Source organism: Ruditapes philippinarum, unplaced genomic scaffold, assembly GCF_026571515.1.
Source record: "Ruditapes philippinarum isolate M1 unplaced genomic scaffold, ASM2657151v2 ctg402_1_1_1_1, whole genome shotgun sequence".
Taxonomy (NCBI): Eukaryota; Metazoa; Mollusca; class Bivalvia; order Venerida; family Veneridae; genus Ruditapes; species Ruditapes philippinarum.
The window spans coordinates 132694-150860 of record NW_026858860.1 but is presented as its reverse complement, the minus strand read 5'-3'; the positions used below and the strand labels follow the sequence as shown (position 1 = coordinate 150860).

General features: G+C 34.7%; 1 protein-coding gene and 1 long non-coding RNA gene across 3 annotated transcripts in view; one reads left to right on the top strand and one right to left on the bottom strand.

Annotated features, from left to right (window-relative positions):
* Positions 1–18167, top strand: part of LOC132754507 (fibrocystin-L-like) — a 193667-nt gene that overhangs the window by 44203 nt on the left and 131297 nt on the right. The window contains exons 2-4 of one of the 2 annotated variants that reach the window (XM_060745148.1): positions 4–1192; positions 1704–1876; positions 9498–9676. In XM_060745148.1, coding sequence (XP_060601131.1) covers positions 1744–1876; positions 9498–9676 — 312 coding nt within the window. In that variant the 5' untranslated portion in view covers positions 4–1192; positions 1704–1743. The remainder of the gene's footprint in view (positions 1–3; positions 1193–1703; positions 1877–9497; positions 9677–18167) is intronic. The other variant, XM_060745147.1, reaches the window with a different exon arrangement.
* Positions 3293–8452, bottom strand: LOC132754511 (uncharacterized). The gene is made up of 3 exons (XR_009629089.1): positions 8245–8452; positions 4130–4242; positions 3293–3907 (listed from the first exon to the last, which is right to left on the bottom strand). It is a non-coding gene; the product is annotated as an uncharacterized LOC132754511 (long non-coding RNA).

The window sequence follows — 18167 nt, the reverse complement described above, 5'->3', positions numbered from 1 at the left end:
CAGTATTTTAGAGTCGCTGGATTCGGAAAGTATACAAATAGACAGGGCCAGAGCCATTATGTAGCGCCATTATGGCCAACACAGACTTGGTTTGCTCAACTGATGCGAGTACTAGTGGATTCACTAATAATTCTTCCAAAGACAAAGCAGTCACTGATTGCTCCTCTGCAGGGAACAGAACACCCTATGTCACAGAAACTGGTTTTAATTGCATGTCTAGTGTCAGGAGAACATACAGAGAATGCGGTTTTTCTGAGCAAGTGACAAGTATGATCATGTCATCATGGAGAAGTGCCACAAAACGCAAGTATCAGGTCTATATGGGTATCGCGATGGATACACATCTGTAATAGACAGAAAATGAATTCAGTTTCGGTTGATCTCCAAGATGTAATAGAGTTTCTAACATCTGAATTTAACAAAGGACTAAGTTATAGCTCTATAAATACTGCAAGGGCTGCTTTGTCTTCGTTAGGAATTATGTTGGGTTCATTTACAGCAGGTATACATCTCATGGTCATTAGATTTATGAAAGGAGTTTTCAATCCACGGCCCTCAATGCCAAAAAACAATACCATATGGAATGTGGATAAAGTACTTTTGTTTCTGAAACAGTTTTCACCTGTAAAACATTTATCATTGAAGGAACTTACTTTAAAGCTGACCATGCTAATTGTTCTTACCAATGCAGCCAGAGTACAGACAGTACATTTGCTTAGTGTAAATAAGTTACAGAAGTTGCGTTCAGAATTTATTTTGCAGTTCAAAGGTTTGTTAAAACAAAGCCGGCCTGGCTTTGATTGTTCCGAGTTACATTTGAAAGCATATCCTCCAGATAGGAGACTTTGTGTTTTTACTGTTTTAAAAGAATATTTGTCAAGAACAAAGACATTGAGACAAAATAATGAAGATGCTCTTTTGATTAGTTATATCAAAAAACCATTTAAACCTGCTTCTAGTAACACCATTTCTAGATGGGTAAAAACTGTTATGATATGTGCAGGAATTTGTGAAATGTTTGGTGCACATAGTGCCAGATCTGCTGCAGTTAGTAAAGGAAATTTAAATTGAGTTCCTATACAAGAGGTCATGAAAAAGGCTGGATGGTCTAATCAGAGTACGTTTGCAAAGTTTTACAACAAGAAGGTATTACAACAGGGAGAATTTGAGAATAAAGTTCTGAAGTGTTAAGGTATGTGTTTTGGGCATTATTTTGCTTTAAAATCTCATTTAATACCGTAGTTATTCTAAAGCGAAATAGAATTGAAAAATTAAACGAGACTTACCTTTGTTAAGTCGATGTTTGATTGTAATTCTATGAGGTTATAGAATTACGAGGGATAAAATGCCTCCCTCCCTCCCATCTTTGAGAAATACCAGGTTATGAACATATTCTATAGAATTTACAGATATTCAAATCATATTGTTAAAAATAATCCCCAAAACCGTTCAAGACTGATTGGCGCATGCGCGGGACACATCTCATTTAATCCCTCGTAATTCTATAACCTCATAGAATTACAATCAAACATCACCTTAACCATGGTAAGTCTTGTTTAATTTTTTAATTGAATGAAAAATATTGATTTAGGGAAGTATATATAATTTATAACATTAACAAAAAGCATTTTGAAATTTTTCGAGCAAATATCATTATTTGTCATTAATGAAGTTTGTAAAGATTTTCCTTTTCTGTAATAAAGATCAAATAGGTGGTACTACACATGTATTGACATTTATGCCATGATTGTTGCTACCGTAAGCAGAGATGAAGGTGAATATCGTCTAATTGAGGCATGGGTTAAACAAGCTAGCCGTGAGGATATCTTTATAGACTCTCTTTTCATTGGGCGTGGCCCAACAACTGATGATTCAGGTAAATAAAATAATATAAATATACTTACCTGGTATTTGATGTGAATTTTTTGTGGCTTTGGGGGATGGGGGGTTGAATGGTAGGGAAATTATATCATTAAAAGGATTTTTTTGTGGTCATGGGGAGGGGGAATTGGATGGTAGGGAAATTATCATTAAAAGGCTTGAAAAAATGTTTGACATAAAAAACAAAACTCAGCCTTTTTATGCCTCAAAAAATGAAATTTTGGTTTTATGTCGCCGTAATTGCAGAGTTAACATATTCTTTAATTGATTTAAACCTACTTTTTGTCTCCTACCGGTTTAACCGGAGGGGACTTTAGGTTTACCCTCCGTCCGTCTGTCAGTCCGTCAGTCCACAAAACTGGATCCTGAGATAACACAAAAAGTACTGAAAATATTTTTATGAAACTTGATATATAGATAGATGGCAGTATGGAGATTATGCACGTTTTTTTCTTTTCTTCCTATGTTGAAAATTCTGGTTGCTATGGCAACAAATAGTCTGAAAATATGGCAAATTTAACACATAAACTGGATCCAGTGATAACTCAAAAAGTACTGAAAATATTTTTATGAAACTTGAAATATGGATAGACAGCAGTCTGCAGATTATGCACATCTTTTTCTTTTCTTCCTATGTTAAAAATTCTGGTTGCTATGGCAACAAATAGCCTGAATTTCAAGATTTCTGATTTATATTTTTCAGCTTTTTCACTATAAGTTCTTTATTTCTTAAGGTGTTTACTTCAAACTTTAAATATAAGTTTTTGGTCATCAACCACAGTATATGTGACAAGGTTTACAACTCTAGCACAAAAATTATCAGAATTACCTCCCTTGAACTTAGATTTTTTTATGGAAAAAAAACGTCTTTTTTAAATAACTTCTTTATTTCCTAATGTATCTACTTCAAACTTTATATATATGTTTCTTATTATCACTCAACATTTTTGAGAAGGTTAAATACTCTAGCAAGACTATTTCCAGAATTATGTCCCCCTTGAACTTTTTTCGAGAAATTGGTATTTTTTACTCCCAACTTCTTCATTCCTTATAGGATTTACTTTAAAATCCCACATCGTAATAATATGACAAGGTTGTATAAACATAATTTCCTTACTAGGCAGGGAAACTTAACACATTACTGTGAAATAGACAAACTTCCCAGCAAACAATAGACGTTGTACCAACGTTGTACTGACATTTGACCCTGACGTTGGGTGAACGTTGGCAGAAGGTTGGATTTGAAAGTTTTTTAGACGTCAGAATCCGACGTCTATACAACGTCATAAAATGACCCTTATCTTACCTTATCTTACCATAATCCAACCTTTTCTGACCATTATCTGACCATAATCCAACCTTTTCTGACCATTATCCAACCTTTCCTGACCATTATCTGACCATAATCCAACCTTATCTGACCATGATTTCACCTCATTTCAAACTTTTTGGAATATGATTTTTTTCATTTTAAGCTCATTAGTAGGGTAAACGAATAAGCATTCTTATAATTTTAACAATTTAATAGCTATACGAATCACATGTACAAAACAAAAAATGCGGTACTATAACAAATGTAACATTAACATAATGTATTATGAAACTATTAAACTTGACAGTATGTACGTAAATAACGCTTCATATATTAAATAATCATGTTTTAGATATACAAAATTCTTCATAAACATTAACACTGACATTTTTGATGGTTAACATTCATGCATGTTTTTCTTATATCACCAAGGCTTATTCCCGACTGAACCGATCACCCTGAGGTTAGGATTCTCCAATCATCTATCCAACTCACTGATTGTATATTTTTCTTTGTACTTTTTATCTGAATGTTAAATGGAACAATATTGTGATCATTTTGATATTACTATAAATAGCAATGTTCATGTATCTTAATTAGCATTCTTCTTTCGTCCACCTCCACTATGGTGATCTTGGGCATACTTTAAAGTTTAAGCATATCATAATCTGAACCTTTACTGTCTCCAACCTAAGATATCATCATTCACACTATCTGAAATTTAAAAATAAATCAAATAATCACTTACAATTGCAAGAAATAAATCACTTTTACATATTACAAATAAATGAAATTCTGACAAAACTCTCCAAACACTTTAACAAAAGAGGCTTATTTTTTTTTACTTTAGTTTGAGCCATGTAGTTTCATGTACCTATATATCATTTGATTTTGATAAAAATGACTTCGTGATCAATGTAATATTTTGAAATATACCTGTCACAAAATCTTGTGTGTTTTTCTTCTTTTCCTCTTAATAATTTCATCTTCCTCCTCTGAACTTTCGACAGTTGTTGAATTATCATAATTTTCACAATCTCTGATATTCACTGAAAGACAAAACAATATTATGATTATCAAAGCACGTTTACGAAAAAAAACCTGATAAGTATTTTCATTAAGTATGACCTGAAAATTTAGTAAGAAATAACGATTTTTGCCTGCGCAAAATTTAATATGAAAATGATATTTTTTATATTTATTATAATATATGTAAATACTACAACATCAAAGAAATTCACATGTTACTGTCATTTTCTGTACGAAATCTGCTGTGGTCATAGTATTATTTTTACAATAGGTTTATCTCTTAGATTTGGTTCGCTAAATTGCTAATCAATGGTCATGCAACTACATAGTTAGGTGAAGAAGCAGGCGCTTGTTTTGGTTGAGTCTATTATGTTTTGTTTAGGGGGTTGAGTTGTCATACACAAATTTACAATTTATATGCATTTTTTTTTTCCAATGATTGTTATTATCTTAAATGCTTCTGGGATTGTTGTTTTATCAATTCATTTGTAAATAAGATTGTTATATTTCTATTAACGGAATAATTTTAATGAACACGAAATTAGTTCACACCTACATGTGTATTGGTATTAACGTGATGGTTTAAGCCAATGAAAACACGTCAATATTATTATACTCAGGCAGAGAAAAAGTGTGCAAAGAGTAAATCGATAATCTTTATGTAGCCAGCAAACTTTGAATTGCAAGTATTTTTTCATATCTTTTCGGCAGGATAAACTGTCTGAGGATTCGTATCGTAAAATGGCTGCCATTTACAGTATCAAGTGATTATCCCAAGCACCACCGCGACTTAGCGCGGGAATTTTAATTATAGCTAACCTCTGCGCGTATACCTTTTTCATATTTTTTTGTAATAAATATTTACAAACTGTCTTTCGGTTTTTTTTTTTATCAATATATAGCCAATAATGATGTTAATATGAATAAATAATCATATCTCAAATCTTTGACTATGATTTACAATGAAATTCTACCTTTAGTGTATTAAAAAGGTTTTTAATTTCCTGTAATTTTATTTTGTGATTATGCTTCAAAGCAGTCAATTGACCGTGAATTTTCTTTTCATATTTTGATTTCCTTGAAATCATTTTTCTCATCTGAAGGCATGCAACTTTAATATGGTGATACATTAATTACATTCCATGAAAATGTTTAAAGATATAAAATATCTCATGACATGTTTGTTTATTTTACATTACACCTTTAATTCAGCAAACATAAAGTCTTCACAAAAAGTAGTATGCAATCGTACCTATATTACATACGAATGTATGTAATATTTTTCTTGTTATATATATAATCTCTGCCCAGCATGATCCGATCTGCTAAGAGTATAAAGGACAGACTGGCTGAGGGTACAAACGTTTTATGATATGAGCATATAACTTGTTTCACTACATTTGAAAAGCAGGCTTATTAACAAACTATTATTTTTGTGCCCCCACGTTAGTGGCGGGCATTTAGATCTACCCTTGTCCGTCCATCCGTCCGTCCGTCCATCCATCCGTTCACTTTTGTGTCGCACGTAACTCAAAAAGTATTTGACCTAGAGTCATGAAACTTTACAGGAATGTTGATCAGCATGTGTAGTTGTGCACCTGGATATTTTCGTTTGGATATTTTTAGTATTTTCAGAGTTATTGCCCTTGACTTAGTTAAATTTTGCAATTTTCAACTTGTGTCCAAGTAACTCAAAAAGTATTTGACCTAGAGTCATGAAACTTTACAGGAATGTTGATCAGCATGTGTAGTTGTGCACCTGGGTATTTTTGTCTGTCTCGATATTTTTAGTATTTTCAGAGTTATTGCCCTTGACTTAGTAAAATTTTGCAATTTTCAACTTGTGTCGCATGTAACTCAAAAAGTATTTGACCTAGAGTCATGAAACTTTACAGGAATGTTGATCAGCCTGTGTAGTTGTGCACCTGGGTATTTTCGTTTGGATATTTTTAGTATTTTCAGAGTTATTGCCCTTGACTTAGTAAAATTTTGCAATTTTCAACTTGTGTCGCACGTAACTCAAAAAGTATTTGACCTAGAGTCATGAAACTTTACAGGAATGTTGATCAGCATGTGAAGTTGTGCACCTGGGTATTTTCGTGTGGATATTCTTAGTTTTTTCAAAGTAATTGCCCTTGACTTAGTTAAATTTTGCAATTTTCAACTTGTGTCGCATGTAACTCAAAAAGTATTTGACCTAGAGTCATGAAACTTTACAGGAATGTTGATCAGCCTGTGTAGTTGTGCACCTGGGTATTTTTGTCTCGATATTTTTAGTATTTTCAGAGTTATTGCCCTTGACTTAGTAAAATTTTGCAATTTTCAACTTGTGTCGCATGTAACTCAAAAAGTATTTGACCTAGAGTCATGAAACTTTACAGGAATGTTGATCAGCATGTGTAGTTTTGCACCTGGGTATTTTTGTCTGTCTCGATATTTTTAGTATTTTCAGAGTTATTGCCCTTGAGTTAGTAAAATTTTGCAATTTTCAACATGTGTCGCACGTAACTCAAAAAGTATTTGACCTAGAGTCATGTAACTTTACAGGAATATTGATCAGCATGTGCAGTTGTGCACCAGGTATTTTCGTCTGGATTTATTTAGTATTTTTAGAGTTATTGCCCTTCACTTAGAAAATTTTTGCAATTTTTCAACTTGTGTCGCAAGTTTCTCAAAAAGGATTTGACATAGTCATTAAACCTTATGGGCAGGTTGCTCAGCATATTTTAGATTTGCACCTGGGGTTTTGCTTGTGGATTTATCCAGTATTTGTAGAGTTATTTCCCTTGACTTAGTAAAAAGATTGACAGAACAGTGGCGCGGTGGGGGCACCTGTGTCCTATGGAAACATTTCTAGTTATTGATTTATAACCTTGATAATGTGTTTACTGACTGATACTATGTTGTCTTATTACTAAGGGTGTAACGGTTTACTGGTATACCGATATATTGCAATATGAAAAAATAAATTTCGTACCGCTGTACCATTTTTGGAAAACCGGTATTTTATAAAAATCATAATTTTCAATTAATTGCCTTCTAATTTTGTACAAATTTCACATAAAATCTTTAATTGGCGAATTTTGTTGGCGCCAACGAAAGATAAAAGTATCCGACAACTAGTACACTTAAAAGTCAATAAGCGGTCGCATAATTTACATAAGCAGCTCAGATGTGAAAGGTCACACGCGACTAGTTTTGTTTATCAAATTGTGTGACACTTTACTTTATATTTACTCCTTACATTTTTATTAAGTTTCTACTAAAAATATATACATATAATAATAATATATAAATGTTACTCCATCTTTACATCAAAAGATATACACGACAATACGTATTGCAATATATTGCAATACGCTTCAGCAAAATGGCAATATATTGCAATACGGTTTTTGCTGTATTGTTACACCCCTACTTATTACATTAATGAAAAGATAAGTAGTCGAAAACAATGTGGTTTCAGATATATCTTACCAAAGATGTATCATTTACATGTATAAAATGCCAATAATCATTATCATAATATAAGAAACATGTGGTATGCTCATGGGTAAAATACTTCAATTTTACAACCTGTAGTTAAACAACTACACAGGCATCAAAATCAAACTGTGCTTGAGACCCTACAGTTATCTGATACATGTGTAAATGAATGGCCCCTCATATAAGGGAAATCCATGTTGATAAGAAATAAGAGGAAATTTTATATATGCCAGCATTTGAATAATGGAGTCTAATTAACATACTGCATTTAACCTTTTATTGATTTCAATTGCTAGTATATTTTATACCATTGATTTTGCAAAAAAATAATTTGGCAATGGCGATATAGTGTGGGAAAAATAATCCGATATAAAGCAAATAATAAAGTGCTCTAACGAGGAAACGAAAATATTTATCTCGCGAAATCATGTGACTTTAAGTTTTACCAGTCAAACTTTACAATGATCAATTAACCGTCGAATCCATGCAAACATGCGGTAAATAAGCATTAAAAACAATATATAATGTTTGCCTACCTTTTTCTATGTGTTTGGAATATACAAGCTTGTCTGTCAACCCGTCGTTTTTGTCCGCCAATACAATTGAGGTCAGACACTCATATTGATATTTCCATAGACTTACATTATAAGATATGGTCCCTTATCCTACCTTAAAATTGAGTTTTCATGCTAAAGAGGTATTTTTTCAAGCAGAATGAAATGCCTGACACATAAAAATGTTCCTGTTATATAGGGGTAGCCAACCAAATTTTTTTGCAAAATTACTTCAAAGAGGATTACCCCCCCCCCCCATGAAATTTCTCTGATCACAGGACTGACATTTCATTGAAATTTTTATTTCAGAAAACAATGTAGTGTTACTTTTTAAATTAGTTTTTATACTTAAAAATACCCCACTTTCATCCAATCACCTCATGTATAAATTGAATCATACGGTTTTCCCTGCACTTTTTTTCAGCCAATCGCTGGCCGTGTTACAATGCGATACCCTGACCTTGAATTTCAAATCCGATAAGACTCCAATTCGAATTTACTATATTATTTACCACTATAAAATGAAGCCCACAAAAATGATTACATTTTCATTGTTAATTATTTAAACACTTCTTTGACTTAAATTCGAGGAGATAAGTTATTATTAAAAAGAAAATAGAGCAAATATATACTATCCGTTTACCAAGCGCCACATTGTTGTTGTTTTGATTAGGCAAATAAATGTTTAATGTTCCCTTTCTAAAGAAACTTAAAATTCTCACTGTTTATGCTTATATTTATATATATTGGTTTTATAAATTAAATTTACCAATTGTCAGATTACCGACCAAAATGCGACGTCGAGTCGACGTCAAAATGAAACGTTTGTTAGACGTCGGGGTTTCAACGTTGGTTTGACGTTGTGTGAAGGTCGCCGAAGTCGCGACCAATTTTCAACGTTGTGTCAACGTCAGGTGTTTGCTGGGTTAGAACTCAAAAGATTCAAAAGTTCATTTGTGTCATTTATTCACTGGTAAAATTGAAATTAGAATGTTGCTGGGGTTCTAACCGGTAGGGGACTTATGGATTGCTTGCAATACTATGATAATTGCTTGTTCTTTTATAAATACCTATATGTGTTTTAATACAAACATAAACAGTTTTCTATGAATAGTGTTAGATGTACATGCAAGTAAAATTTTAAGTTATCTTGCAAATGTTAATATAGAGATTCATATATACACATACTGGTAAATGTAAAAATTTCAGTTGTTTTGATTTGCTTTATATTTTAGAGGCATATTTACAAAGATTGAAACCAGCTTTGCCAAGAGTCAATATCAGACACATGAATCCTTTTACTTTTGTGGATTATGTATCAGTTCTTACAGTATCTGCTGACACATATGAAATAAAACTTACACCATTTGAAACGGGCTTCAACTTCACGCTCTTTGAACTTGCAAATGGAGGAGTGAGTATGAAACATTATTATTGTCATAAAAACAACGTAAAGATGAATACAAAATTAAAACTTTACTGACCTAGCTAGCTGGTTTAGATTAAGAAGTAAAGTTAAAACATTATTTGGTTAAAGTAATTTTTGTCATTTCAATGTTGGGGCTTCCATGTATAATAAACTAATATTTGCATAAACACCAATTTGCCATTTTGTAGCTGAAAAATTCAATGATAAATATGATATAGTTTATCATTCAAGACATTTGTTATTCTGTTCTCAATTAATGTAAAATAAAATGATATCTTCTGTTTAATCCATTACAATGACTTGATGAGCATTTTGTGAAAAATGGCTGTTTTTATTGAAAAGCCTCCTGTTACAAGTTCAAATTGCTGTGAAATTATCAGAAAGACTTCAATACTGTTCAAACGTGGCACAAATGTTGACTGGACCAACACCTAAAATTTCCTGTTACCATGGCAATGGGGGACACCTCAGAATTGCCAAAAATCACTATTTGTGTTAATTTTTCATCAAAACTGATATCAAGGTGCTGCAACTTCTCTTAACCCTTTCCCTCATGAGCATATTGTGAAAAATGGCCGTTTTCACTGAAAAGCCTCCTGTTACAAGTTCAAACTGCTATGAAACTATGAAAAATCCTTCAATACTAATCAAACTTGGCACAAATGTTGACTAGACCATTGCCTTTGTAACGACATGCTCAGTCTTACATTTCCTGTTACCATGGCAACGAGGGGACATCTCAAAATTGCCAAAAATCACTATTTGGCCTCGATTTTTTCCATCAAAATTTATTTCAAAGTGCTGCAACTTCTCAAGGATTTGAGATAGAGTCAAAGGCTTTTCAGCGTTGGTTAAACGTTACATTATGATCGACCTGGGTCATTTTTAGCCTCTCACAAGTCCAAAATTTTCTTGGCGATGACGGGGAATCCGCCCCCCTTCAAACCCCCCAAACAGAAGGGGGCACATCCCCCCCCTTCTGGCAACCCCCTGATGTATCTTTTGGATGGGGGGCGGTGCCGAAAAAGTGCTCAATTTTTTTAGCATTTTAGCAACATTTCTCAAACGAAAACATGTGTTTGGGGCCCAAATAGGACATTTTTTCACTATTTGAGGCCTAAAAAAGGAGGGGGGGGGGGGGGGTCGAAAGTGCTTTGTTTCGCATATATATGTGGTAAAGGGTTAACAAAAAATGATGAAAAACTTTGGAATCACCTAAAAACTAGTTTTTCCACTTTCACCTAATTTTGGTGAAAAATTGTTGTTTTGTAACATTTTTAATTTTTAGCTCACCTGAGCATATGCTCAGGGTGAGCTATTAGGATCACTCTTCGTCCGTCGTCTGTCGTACGTCGTCCGTTGTCCGTTCACACTTTTCAAACGACATCTCCTCTAAAACCATAAGGCAGATCATAATGAAACTTCACAGGGATGTTCCTTGTGTGAAGCCTTAACAAAGTTGTTCAAAGAATTCCATTCCATGCAGAACTCTGGTTGCCATGGCAACCAAAAGAAAAAACTTTAAACATCTTCTTCTAAAAAACCCAAAGAGCTAGAGCTTAGATATTTGGCATGAAACATCTTCTAGTGAATGTCTACCAAGATTGTTCAAATAAAATCCCTGGGGTCAAAATTGGCCCCCCCAGGGGGTCATTGATTTTCCCAATATGCATATAGTAAAAACTTAAACAAGAGGGCCATGATGGCCCTAGATCGCTCACCTGATTTATCAAACTCATCCAAACAATTACCTAGACAAGCATTCTGACCAAGTCTCATGACAGGTGAGTCAAAAATGTGACCACTACAGTGTTAACAAGGATTATCCATATTTGAGCAGTGCGACCTAGTTTTTTACCCAGGTGACACATATTCAAACTTGACCTAGAAATCATCAAAACAAACTTTTAGACCAATTTCAAGGATACTTGGATCAAAACAGTAGCAACTAGAGTGTTAACAAGATTTTTCTATTTTTAGCTCCGGTGACCTAGTTCCACATGCGATTTCGAACTCATCCAAGCAATTACCTATACAAGCATCCTGACCAAGTTTGATGATAACTGAGTCGAAAATGTGACCACTAGAATGTTAACAAGGTTTTTCCATATTTGGGCGGTGTGACCTAGTTTTTTTCATCCAAGATGACCAATGTACGAACTTGACTTAGAAATCATCAAAACAAACTTTCAGACCAATTAACAGAATATTTGGATCACAACAGTAGCCACTAGAGTGTTTAACAAGATTTTTTCTATTTTTAGCTCCATGACCTACTTTTTCATCCGAGATGACCCATGTTCAATTTCTTCCCAGCAATGACCTAGACAAGTTTCCTGACCAAGTTTGATGACAAATGAGTCAAAATTGTGACCACTAGAGTGTTAACAAGGTTTTTCTATTTTTAGCTCCTGTGACCTAGTTTTTCATCCGAGATGACCCATGTTCGAACTCATCCGAGCTATCACCTAGACAAGCATCTTGATCAAGTTTGATGATGATTGATGCAAAAATGTGACACACTAGAGTGTTAACAAGGTTTTTCTATTTTTAGCTCCGGTGACCTAGTTTTTCATCCGAGATGACCCATGTTCACACTCATCCGAGCTATCAACTAGATAAGCATCCTGACCAAGTTTGATGATGATTGATGCAAAAATGTGACCCCTAGAGTGTTAACAAGGGTTTTTCTATTTTTAGCTCCGGTGACCTACTTTTTCATCCGAGATGACCCATGTTCGAACTCATCCGAGCTATCACCTAGACAAGCATCTTGACCAAGTTTGATGATGATTGATGCAAAAATGTGACCGCTAGAGTGTTAACAAGGTTTTTTCTATTTTTAGCTCCGGTGACCTACTTTTTCATCCGAGATGACCCATGTTCGAACTCATCCGAGCTATCAACTAGATAAGCATCCTGACCAAGTTTGATGATGATTGATGCAAAAATGTGACCGCTAGAGTGTTAACAAGGTTTTTTTTCTATTTTTAGCTCCGGTGACCTACTTTTCATCCGAGATGACCCATGTTCGAACTCATCCGAGCTATCACATAGACAAGCATCTTGACCAAGTTTGATGATGATTGATGCAAAAATGTGACCGCTAGAGTGTTAACAAGGTTTTTCTATTTTTAGCTCCGGTGACCTACTTTTTCATCCGAGATGACCCATGTTCGAACTCATCCCAGCTATCACCTAGACAAACATCCTGACCAAGTTTGATGATGATTGAGGCAAAAATGTGACCTCTAGAGTGTTAACAAGGTTTTTCTATTTTTAGCTCTTGTGACCTAGTTTCTCATCCGAGATGACCCATGTTCGAACTCATCCGAGCTATCAACTAGATAAGCATCCTGACCAAGTTTGATGATGATTGAGGCAAAAATGTGACCGCTAGAGTGTTAACAACTAAATGTGAACGGACGACGGACGGACGGACGACGGACGACGGACGACGGACAATCATCGATCCTAAAAGCTCACCCTGAGCATGCTCAGGTGAGCTAAAAAATCTTATTTTAAAGAACCCAAAGAGCTAGAGCTAAGATATTAAGCATGAAACATCTTCTAATGAGTGTCTACCAAGATTGTTCAAATAAAAGCCCTGGGGTCAAGATTTGCCCCACCCCAGGGGGTCATTGATTTTCCCTATATGCATATTGTAAAAACTTAAAAAATCTTCTTCTAAAAAACCCAAAGAGCTAGAGCTTAGATATTTGGCATGAAACATGTTCTAATGGATGTCTACCAAGTTTGTTCAAATTAAAGCCCTGGGGTCAAAATTGGCCCAGCCCCTGGGGGTCATTGATTTTCCCTATATGCATATAGGAAATTTTTTTTAAATTTTTCTTTTAAAGAACCCTAAAAGCTAGAGCTAAGATATTTAGCATGAAACATCTTCTAATGGGTGTCTACCAAGTTTGTTCAAATAAAAGCCCTGGGGTCAAAATTGGCCCAGCCCCAGGGGGTCATTGATTTTCCCTATATGCATATAGTAAAAACTTAAAAAAATTTCTTTTAAAAAACCCAAAGAGCTAGAGCTAAGATATTTAGCATGAAACATCTTCTAATGGGTGTCTACCAAGTTTGTTCAAATAAAAGCCCTTGGATCAAAATTGGCCCCGCCCCAGGGGGTCATTGATTTTCCCTATGTGCATATAGTAAAAACTTAAAAAATCTTCTTCTGAAAAACCCAAAGAGCTAGAGCTTAGATATTTGGCATGAAACATGTTCTAATTGATGTCTACCAACTTTGTTCAAATAAAAGCCCTGGGGTCAAAATTGGCCCCGCCCCAGGGGGTCATTGATTTTCCCTATATGCATATAGTAAAAACTTAAAAAAAATTCTTTTAAAGAACCCAAAGAGCTAGAGCTAAGATATTTAGCATGAAACATCTTCTAATGGGTGGCTACCAAGTTTGTTCAAATAAAAGCCCTGGGGTCAAAATTGGCCCCGCCCCAGGGGGTCATTGATTTTCCCTATACGCATAAAGTAAAAACTTAAAAAATTCTTCTTTTAAAGAACCCAAAGAGCTAGAGCTAAGATATTAAGCATGAAACATCTTCTAATGAGTGTCTACCAAGATTGTTCAAATAAAAGCCCTGGGGGTCAAAATTGGCCCCGCCCCAGGGGGTCATTGATTTTCCCTATATGCATATAGTAAAAAAATAAAAAAATCTTCTTCTAAAAAACCCAAAGAGCTAGAGCTTTGATATTTGGCATGAAACATGTTCTAATGGATGTCTACCAAGTTTGTTCAAATAATAGCCCTGGGGTCAAAATTGGCCCCGCCCGGGCTGACATTGATTTTCCTTATATGTGTATAGCAAAAACTTTAAAGTCTTCTTTGAAAAAACCCGAATAGCTAGAGTTTAGATATTAAGCATGAAACATCTTCTAGTAAGTGTCTACAAAGATTGTTCAAATAAAAGCCCTTGGGTCAAAACTGGCCCTGCCCCAGGTGTGTCATTGTTTTTAACTATATGTGTAAAAAAAAAACTTGACCAGCTAGACCTTAGATGTTAAGCATGAAATAGCTTCTAATGGGTGTCTACCAATTTTGTTCAAATAAAAGCCCTGGGGTTTAAACTGGCCCCGCTCCGGGGGCCTATATACAGGTGAGCGACTTCAGGGCCATCATGGCCCTCTTGTTTTAGTTAACCCTTTCCCCCATGAGCATATTGTGAACTGCTGTTTTCACTGAAAAGCCTCCTGTTACAAGTTCAAACTGCTATGAAACTATGAAAAATCCTTCAATACTAATCAAACTTGGCACAAATGTTGACTAGACCATTGCCTTTTTAATGACATGCTCAGTCTTAGATTTCCTGTTACCATGGCAACAAGGGGACATCTCAAAATTGTCAAAAATCACTATTTGGCCTTGATTTTTTCCATCAAAATTTATTTCAAAGTGCTGCAACTTCTTAAGGATTTGAGATAGAGTCAAAGGCTTTTCAGCGTTGGTTACACGTTACATTATGATCGACTTGGGGTCATTTTTAGCCTCTCACAAGTCCAAAATTTTCTTGGCAATGAAGGGGACTCCGCCCCCCTTCAAACCCCCCAAACAGAAGGGGGCACATCCCCCCCCTTCTGGCAACCCCCTGATGTATCTTTTGGATGGGGGGGGGGGGGGGGGGCTGTGCCGAAAAAGTGCTCAATTTTTTGAGCAACATTTCTCAAACAAAAACGTGTTTGGGGCCCAAATAGGACATTTTTTCACTATTTGAGGCTTAAAAAAGGAGGGGGGGGGGTCGAAAGTGCGTTGTTTTGCGTATATATGTGGTAAAGGGTTAAGTGGATTGAGATAGAGTCTAAGGCTTTTCAGCATTGGTTACAGGTTACCTTGAGGTCGACCTGAGGTCATTTTTAGCCTCTCACAAGTCAAAAATTTTCTTGGACATGAGGGGGTCTGCAGAAGGGGGCAAGTCCCCCCTCTGGCACCCCCTTAATGAATCTGTCTGATAGGGGATGGCATTGAAAAAGTGATTACCTTTTTATGCCCCCGCCATATAATGGCAAGGGCATATAGTGTTACCCTGTTCCGTCATTCCGTCCTTCCGTCCTTCAGTCATCATCAGTTTCCGTTCATTATCTTAATAACCGTTGCACATATTGAACTCAAATTTGACATATAGATATGTCATGAGAAAATACAGGTCAAGTTCCAAATTGGTCATGGTTCGATGATTTTTGGCAGAGTTATGCCCCTTTTACTTTGAAAATAATATGAAATTTTCAGTTTCCGTTCATTATCTCCCCAACGGTACAACACATTCAACTCAAACTTGACATATGGATATGTCATGAGAAAATACAGGTCAAGTTCAAATTTGGTCATGGTTCGATGATTTTTGGCAGAGTTATGCCCCTTTTACTTTTAAAATAATATGAAATTTTCAGTTTCCGTTCATTAACTCCACAATGGTACAACACATTCAACTCAAACTTGACATATGGATACGTCAAAGGAATGCGCAGGTCAAGTTCAAATTTGGTCATGGTTTGATGATTTTTGGCAGAGTTATGCCCCTTTCACTTTGAAAATAATATGAAATTTTCAGTTTCCGTTTATTATCTCCCCAATGGTACAACACATTCAACTCAAATTTGACATATGGATATGTCAAAGGAATGCGCAGGTCAAGTTCAAATTTGGTCATGGTTCGATGATTTTTGGCAGAGTTATGCCCCTTTCACTTTGAAAATAATATGAAATTTTCAGTTTCCGTTTATTATCTCCCCAACAGTATTACACATTCAACTCAAATTTGACATATGGATATATTTTTGGAATGCGCAGGCCAAGTTCGAATTTGGTCATGGTTCAATGATTTTTGGCAGAGTAATGCCCCTTTCACTTTGAAAATGATATGAAATTTACAGTTTCTGTTCATTATCAACCCAACAGTGTTACATATTCAACTCAAAATTGACATATGGATATGTCAAAGGAATGCGCGGGTCAAGTTGGATTTGGTCATGGTTCGATGATTTTTTGGCAGAGTTATGTCCCTTTCACTTTGAAAATAATATAGATACATCTTAGGAATAAGCAGTTTAAGTTGGAATTTGGTCGTTGTTCAATGATTTTGGACAAACTTATCTTTCCTGAATGTTGGAAAAATTTTGAACTTTCAGTTTCAGCACTCATACTTTTGTGGAAATGTATATAGCCATTATTTTGGCTATGCAATATGCTATTTTCAAAAGGTTAAGACTGAATAATTTCAGTGCCTTGAACATTGTATAAAAATGGTTTGTGTTAACATTGAAAAGTTTTAAGGGCTTTGAACATAGAATGAAAAAAATAATTTGTGCAAACAAATTTGGAACTAAATATTATAACATTTGAAATTTTGGCTGCATGCGGGGGCATCCGTGGCATGATGACACATTTCTAGTTTAACATCATTTCTCAAACGAAACCAAATTGTTTTGGGGCCTGAATAGGGCATTTGAATTTCTTATAATTTACATTATTTAGGTTTTATGGCATAGTCCTGCATTTTGAAAATATTTACAGTAGTCTTACTGTAATGCTTTTAATTCCCGCCAAAAAAAGTCTAATATCTGCCATTATGTCGTAATAAATCGGTCTTCTTTTCTGGATCGTTATTTTTCACAATTTTCGGTATTCAGTAATTAATCTTAAACCATTTATAACCTGAATTTAGTACATATCTATAAGAAATGAGCGATTGTAAATAATCTAATACCCAAGATTTTGGAAAAAATAACATTCGGGAAATAACGGATTTGCTACGATATTGGCCAATATGAGAATTTTTTAGCGGGAAAGCATTATAGTATAACTTAATACGAGGGATGATAAAAAATTATCCGGACTTTGTAAATGATTCTTTACCTGATAAATGAATTTACATAAAAATACACGGACAATTGAAATCGGAATCTTTCCCCTAAATGATACAAAAAATAACAACAAGAAATATTAACAAAGTTATGCTTTCATTGGCATGTACATGTAAAGCAATGCGGCGCACGGTATATCTAAAAAATTCACGTTAACGACTTCACAAGCGTATTGTCCTTAACGGAGCAGCTTTTTACTCATACACAAAGTAGGCCAATACGTGGTACACATGTTATCCACTGCCTAATATATATATATATATATCTTTGTACAAGTCGGTATCATATAATTGTATTGTAATAGAATGGATGATGATAAAGAGCTCCTGTAATTACTCAAACTCTCGTTATTTCCTTTTGTTACTTGATTGCTAGAAAAATCGCACATGCAATAAACTATATTATGTATAACAAATAATGTAAAATTATCCTGCCGAATGATAATGTATCATACATACAAGACAATAAAAGAATAATACAACTAAGAACAAAATTGTCATTATTTTGAAATAAATGAAATGCATAGCCGAATTTGAACCGTGACTGTTGACACAATTTCTCCATAAGACTACTGTGTAAACTAATAAAATAATT